Source organism: Apaloderma vittatum, unplaced genomic scaffold, assembly GCF_000703405.1.
Source record: "Apaloderma vittatum isolate BGI_N311 unplaced genomic scaffold, ASM70340v1 scaffold11777, whole genome shotgun sequence".
Classification (NCBI taxonomy): Eukaryota; Metazoa; Chordata; class Aves; order Trogoniformes; family Trogonidae; genus Apaloderma; species Apaloderma vittatum.
The window spans coordinates 1-7,354 of NW_009725768.1; the positions used below are offsets into that span (position 1 = coordinate 1).

At 44.9% G+C, this 7,354-nt stretch overlaps 1 protein-coding gene across 1 annotated transcript in view; it reads left to right on the top strand.

The window, feature by feature from the left end:
• Positions 1–260: 260 nt before the first annotated feature.
• LOC104276630 (CUB and sushi domain-containing protein 2-like) overlaps positions 261–7,354 on the top strand; it is a gene marked incomplete at its 3' end in the record, with an annotated part of 195,504 nt that continues 188,410 nt past the window's right edge. The window contains 1 exon segment of the mRNA XM_009873029.1: positions 261–333. Within this exon segment, the coding sequence (XP_009871331.1) occupies positions 261–333 (73 nt within the window).

Genomic DNA, 7,354 nt, shown 5'->3' on the forward strand with positions numbered 1-7,354 from the left:
ATATATATTTTTTTAAAAAAAAAATATTACAAGCCTGACCTGCTTTTTCTCCCCTCCCTCTTTCCTTCCTCCTCTTCATCCAGCCAAGCCGAGGACTATCCCAATTGCAAAGGGGAAGAAGAAGGGGGGAAAAACCCAAACCATCGCCACCAAGCCCCAGCACGCCCCAAAATGACATGCAACCTTCCTCGGGATGGGACAAGCCGGGATGCAGCTGCAGCTTTGGAAGGAACTGGGGAAAATTGGGGATCTTTGCGCTGATGACGGTGGAAGTGAGCTCCTGGAGCTGGGTGCTGCTGCTCTCCGTGGGGCTGCTGGCCGTCTCGGTGACGGGTAAGTGTAGTGGAGAAAGCTGACAACTTTAGGAGCATTTTCTCTTCCTGCTCCTTTAGATCCGAGGATCAAAGGACCACTGTTAATCCTCTTGGGGAGGGGAGGGGGGGATGGCACTCTATATGTGTACATGCACTCGTGTGTCAGCACATGCTTCCCTGTAGTGTTCAATGAGTATATTTTCTTCAGACCTTTGTAGCCTCGTACGAGATAGTTTCCCTCCGTATCCTTCCCGAGCGACAAATTTAAGCAATGGGGTAATAAAAGGTGGTTTTATTTGATCTCGTTCCCCTTCTCTGGTGGGTCAGATCAGTAATGCCCAGCTGCTGTATGATATGCACGATGACTCTGAAAAATGCCATCACTATTTCCCCTTCTGTCTTTCTCTCACATCTTAATTCAGTATTTCACTACCCTAGTGTTTGCCCATGGCTGATAAAATAGATGTAGGGCACCTTGCCTGAAGCTGGAAGCACTTTTCTGTTATTCCTCCTGCCTTTCAAGTTGATTATCTCTTGTATATGAGCTCTTTGGCCTCGGCATCATGGGTTTTGTGAAATACGTGTTTATTGACTTGCAAGGTAGCGAAAGATGAATTTGGGGGGAGTTTGATTATGTCTCCTTCCCAGTTTCCACAACTGCCCTTGTAGCAAAAGCATATCTAAGGACCCAAGTTTATTTCTGGTGTAAACAGCAAAATATTTAGGGACTGTCCTTATGTGTGTGTAGGCGGGGGAAGAGTGGGAGAGCTGAGGCTTTTGCAGTGTCTTCTTTCAACACTGTGCAGTGCCCCGATTTCCAGGAGTTTCTAAGTAATGTTTGTCGTGTCTGCTGTATCTTAGGCTAGAGGAATGAGTGGTGATGTGTGTGAAAGCTTCATAGGTTTGGGGTTTTTTTTGGGGGGGAGAGTGATTTTTTTTTTTTTTTTTTTTTTTAAACTTTATCTGAAATGCAACACTGTTTTTTATTATGTAAGGCAGATTTCCTTTAAGGGGATCCAGAAATAAGTATTAACTGCTCCTCCAGAGTACTCTTGCAGTGGACCTGAGGAGTTTTGCTAACTGGAAGTATCTGTTAGGAAAGGGTGTAAATCCACCCAAACAACCTACGAGTCTGAATTCTCATGGACTATTTATCTCAGTGAATATTTTTCCTATCATTAGCAGGAGCATTTAGCCTGTACATAGGAGAAAACCATTCCAGCAGCTTCAGTTATGCTTTTCTGATACAAGTAGACTGATGTAGGAGTACCTAAATATATGATTTTTCTATATCGGAGGTTTACAGCTTTTTTTCCTTTGAAGCTATCTGTAGCTGGTTTATACTAGATCTTCCAGGCTTCTCTCTGTACCTGCTTTTTCAGCATATAATCCTTTGTTAGACCCCCAGCTCCCTTCCCTCTGCATTTTGAGTGCTGTCTGTTCTGGATCCTTCACCCAGCGGCTGGTGCTCTGTGCTTTGCTTTGGGAGCAGAAGATTTTGCTCTTATTTGCATCAGAGCTAGAGGTGTTAGTCAACAGCTCCTCTTCCCTAGCTCTTCTTTCTGAGCAAACTCTGAAATCCCAGTAAAGCTCCTTTTGCCGAAGCGAGAATACCAACTTTGAAACCAGCGACTTACTGCGGGATCGGCGGAACGTGGGGAGCGTGCGCGGAGTGAGCGCAGCCACCCTTTGCAGAGCCTGTGGTGGTTTTAGGGTGTAATCCCAGAAAGTAAGTTTAGTCTGGAATGGGACTTCCAGTACCTTCGCTGAGCAAATCATGAACCTCTGTAGAACAGACTTCCAAAGAGGCTTCAGTTCTAACCTCGCCTGTTCCTGGGGTTTGTGGAGGTGGTAATAACCAGCAGTACCCATAGTGTGGCAGTAGAGCTGTACATGTAAAACTACGAGTTAGTGGTTCTGACCGTCTTAAAAATAAAAAGGGGGAGAAATCCCTCTCGAATCACGTCCGCTGCGCAGTGTCGGTTGTCCTGTTGTCCGATAATGCCCTTCTGAAACATGGCACAAAGCGTGTGTGTTCTTCAGGTGCTGCCACGTCTGAAGGCAAGATAAGGTGGCTCCTGGCTGTGCAGAGAACCGACAGAGCTGTGGGGAAGGTGTCCTGTGATGGGATCAAGTTTGTTGTGTGTGTGTGAGTGGGGGGAGTGGAGGTGGCCATGTAGTTAATTAAAACTCTTAGCTTATGAGGGTGCAGGAATGATTCGACTGTTTTAAGATCTGTGGAGGACACTGAACCTGTCTTTGGCTGCTAGTTCGTCGTGATCTATGCACGGCTTCTCAAATACAGCATGAACGATGATTCTGGATTGTATTTCTGGGTTGATCGGAACAAGAATGGCGTTCCTTTCTGTTCCCTTCTGGGTCATTAGCTATGTGTTGGCCCTAGGGGGTGTGTTTAGGGTGCCTATTGGTCAGGTGGGTCTCGATTCCATTGTTTACACACTGTGCTTCACTAGCCATCATCTTGTTTTGTACCAGGCTGTGGAAAGATGCACTAGCTTGAAACATGGTCCAATCAATTTAAACCCATTGTAATTTTCTTTTCCCTTGATGAAAAATAGCTTTTGGCAGATTCTTCCTCTGAAGAGTGGAGGAGCGGGAAGCTGTTGATGAGTTTTGATGCATGTGTATGTATTTATGTTGTAAATCATCTTTTTTTTGTTCTGTTGTCTTAAATCTCCACAGGATGAAGAGCAATTCAGGGACACTTACTCTGCTAGGGAAGGAACTTCAGTGTGAAATACTCGGTGATCTGAGTGTGTTGTTTTTTGGTGTTTTTTTTTTTGAGGAGTAAAAGTGTGAGATATTAACTCTGAAGTGGTCGATAGTTTTGGGTTATTTTGTTGGGTTTTTTTTAGTAAGTAGGGAAGTGAATAAGTTACCAGCCTGATTACACTTGACTGTGGCATATGATGAAACTACAGTACTTTATGGCAAGAGCTGAGCATATCGTTTTGATCCGAGTCCTGCTATCTCTGAAGCAGTGGGTATATCAGCACTAAACAAAATGAATTATTCCTGTGTACTCATTGGTGTCTTGCTGTTTCCTTTTGTTGCTGGAAAGGAGTCATTCATGGAAAACATTTAGAAGGTGCAGATCTTTAGAGCTCTTGCTTAGGGTCAGGCTGGCTTCTTGGTCCTCAAAGAGGCTGGGAACACAGAAGGCGTTATGTTGCTGTGCGCTTGCCCTTCTGGCTGGAGGAGGAGGTTGGGGGATCTGCTTCACAGGTTTTCAGCGTCTCACAGTGGAGTAACATGTGGATGGGACCAGGACTCAATCCTTCCCTCTACACCTGCCTGCGTGTGGGAGGCTGGGACACCATGTGGCCCTCGGTTTGGCTGGAGTGAGGTGAACGTACTTTCTTGACTCTCTGCGCTGGTGTCCACACTCACGAGTTCTTGGTGAAGAACGTCCAAATTCAGCATGCTTTCCTCCTTGGAAGTATGTGCCCATAAACGGTGGATAGGGAAGGGTGGGGGAAGAGGACCCCTCGCTGGGAAGACTGCTGTGTGCTGGCTGGCGTCGCGCTTCAAGCCTTGCGTGTTCGTGTCACAGTTCTTGCTGTGGCACCATAGGCAAGCGATTCTGCTTTTGTCTTATCGTCCTTTGTATTGGTTAAGAAGTTTGTCACTTGGGGTATGGGAGGCTTTCCTTTGCTGTACGTTTTTTTTTGTTGCCTGTCACTCTGATTTTTTTTTTTTTTTGTCATGGCTTCTCAGTGCTGCCAAAGAACACCGAAGCTCAAGCTTTCCTTGCCGCTGAGCTCAGTCTCTGTCGTGTCAGATACCTCCTAGGGAAATTTTGTATTCAGCTGGTTGATGGTTCCCAGCTGAGCCAGCCTGCAGTGGTACAGAGGTGGATGTCTGCTCAACGGATCCGTGGTGGCTGCCTTCCAATCGTCTAGGAGCTCCTGTCAAATGAAGGCGCGTGTCGAAATGGGTGCAGGGAACGTGATGCAGGCAATCTGCTGTGGATCCCAGTGGACATGCTAAAAAGCCAAGGTGGTCTAGGGCTTGGTGTAGTTGAGCTGTTGATCATTTTTAGTATCCCTGCTATAAGGAAATACCTTTTCCTATGCAGAAGTGACTGTGCCTTATTAAAACACTTTCAGGGACAAGTGAAGAACAGTCCTTCTTGTTAGGACTGTGCAGCTAACCTTTAGACGTTTCACTGCCACGCACACTTAAGATGTAAAGATTTTGGGGAGAAAGATGCATCAGATATCGTTGTGCCCTTAGTGCTGCAAGAGGAGACTTACTCAATTTTTATAACAAGTATCATGAGACACGGAGCAGCAGTAGTTTTTCATAGGCTTTAGTGAAATCATAACTAAGCTATGTTTAGCCTGAGGGGTTTTCAAATTACACTTTTTTACTGTCCTCCATATTTCTAGAAATTGGAGGTTCAGAAACACCAGGAACAGGCCTAGATGTGGATGCCTGCTTTGAGAAGTAGGCACTTGCCTTGCTGTCAGAGTGATAGTAGCACCCACAGCTTCCGTGTTTACACAGCGTTTCTGGAGGAGGGAAGTACAGTGCAATTATGAAAATCAATGTCCTTTCCTTGCAATAAACATGATGCCGTGGCATAATCTACAAAATATATGTGCTTCTGCCATACTATGCAGTGGCAGACTGATCTGATGGTTGCTAATGTGTAATTGGGAAAGTTCCATTGATTAAAGAAATCAAATTAACTCTGTTTCAGTCTCTTTGCTGCTGCCATGGACACAGCCCGCCAGAATGGAGACAATATGCTGCAGGGAGCTTGTATGGAAATTTTCTTTATAACTCCCTTGCATGAAAGTGGAAAATAGTTTTTTGGGGTGTGTTTTTTTTCCCCCTTCATTTTTAGTGTGACTTTACAGTGAACAGTATGTATTCTTTCTTTCTTCATGGTGTCAGGTGAATTTTCTGTGATCCAGTTCTTGCAGTAACGGTTGCAGTAAATTTCTATCCTTAGGAGGTACAGGCATCACCAGCGTGGTAATGAACTGCGCAGCGCTGTTGTCTTCTGGGTGGAAGGAGAACTGGGGGCTGTGTCAGAGTCCTCTTGGTGCTAGTAATTTCCAGGAGGTCAAAATAATTGTGGAGGAGGGAGCTCTGATGATCTGTGGCTTTCAGTGCAAGAGGGAGAAGGGTCTTGCAACTGTGATGCCTGGAGCAGTTACGGTTGCCAGGGAGATGTGTGATAAGGGAGTAATAAAATATATATAAAAAAATTCCTTTCCTGTTACTAACTACAAAGATCTACTTGAAAATGAACTGATATCCTAGGTTTGGGGGAAGCAGGTATTTAAAGAGTTGAAGAAAGGGGAACATGACTGAAGAAACACCTGTATTAGTGTGTTTATGACGTGCTCAGCAGCTTAGTGAGCAGTGGTCCTTATGTGTCTAGTGTGGTGTAAACACAGAGTTGGAGGCAGCCTTTGCCTGGAAGAGTGTACAATCTACATTATCAGCAAGTATTGGATATAGTTCTTGAGTGCTGGAGGATTGGGGAAATAGGTGGAGACCACAACACAGAGGGGCTTTCTGCCTGTGCTGCTGGAATTCTGCTGCTTAAACCAGCTTTGTCCAAGGTCAGTACATGAGAAAGGCAACCAGTGTCATCAGAGAACAGCTTTGCACTTGTATATTTGTGAGGCTGGTCTTGACGAGAGTGCTGCTGTGCAGGAATCGTAGGCTTGAGCTGCAGCCCAGTTCTCACAAAAGCCTGGTACCTCGACCCTCCTTGGCCTTTGGACTTTCTCTTTAGTAGAAGGCAGCTCTTTCTCTCCTTGTGTAACCAGGAGGAAATTACCAGCATCCCATCTCCTGCTGGCAATTTTTTTTCCCCCTTCCCTCCATGTAAAGAGGTGTTACTGTTCCCTCTTCACTGTTAGTGCTCCAAGAGAAGGCACCGGGCAGGAGCACTTGATGCCCGAAGATGTTTTGCTGTGAGTGCAGGGAAGGCAGAGCCAGATGTGCAAAGGCTCACGAAGCAGGTTGGTAGCAGAGCTGGGAAGAGTCTCACCCCTGTGTTACTGCGAGCTAAACAGCAGCACAGAAATGCCATGCTCTTGCTTCCGAGAGAGATGGTTTTGAGATACTTTCTCTCTGCAGATGAGGTCTGAGCTATGTCTGTGCTAGCAGATGTGAAGGCATTTTACAGTAGTTACACTGAAACAGAACAATTTCTCAATCCATTTATCAAAATGTCTGCAGTTCCCATTTCAAGGCAGATAAAACAACAATGAATATCAAATAAAGGTGCCTTGATCCAGAACATTTTAAAACAAAAGAAAGAGAAGATTGGTTCTTCTGGCCTCTGGCTTGCGTTAGCTCTCTGGAATGTCTGTTCTGTCCTAATGAAATAGCTTTATTTGGGTTTCATCCTCCTGCCTTGATGCCACCTACATTTCTTTCTGTGTAAAGAATTCAGCTGCTGCTCTGTTAGCAGTTCAGTGGCATGTGGACGTTTCGCCAAATGGCAATCACAGCCCAATAGTCCTGACCCTGGCAGTGCCCAGAGCCAGTTGGGTTAGAAGGTGCAAGAAGTACTGAGATAGACCCCCAAAAAAAAAAAAAAAAAAAAAAAAAAAAAAAAAAAAAAAAGTTAATCTAGCTAGAGAATTAACCATGACAGGATTATCAGGTTCACTGCTCTCTTGTTATTTGCACACTCTCTCTTGTCTTGCAGAAGTCTTCAAAGCTCAATTCTTGCTGTTTTTTCCATGGCTGTTGGCACCTAGATATGCTAAAGAGTGCGAGCCTTAGTCATTCTGTTTCACTTCCCCATCTGTAAAAAGGGGATAAGCAGAATTTGCAAAACCTTAAAATGGTTTACACAGGTATTCTGCAGAGAGATCTTCCGATGTTTGCGAAAAGCCTTTGGCAGATACTCATTGCACTAGGTTGGTTAGCTACACAAGTTTATGCTCTTGGTTCTCTCCCTTGATTACATGGCCTGAATTCTGCTATTTCATGTACAATTTGGGATTAATTGTTGAATGACTTTCTGAGGTGAAAGTTGTTCGTCT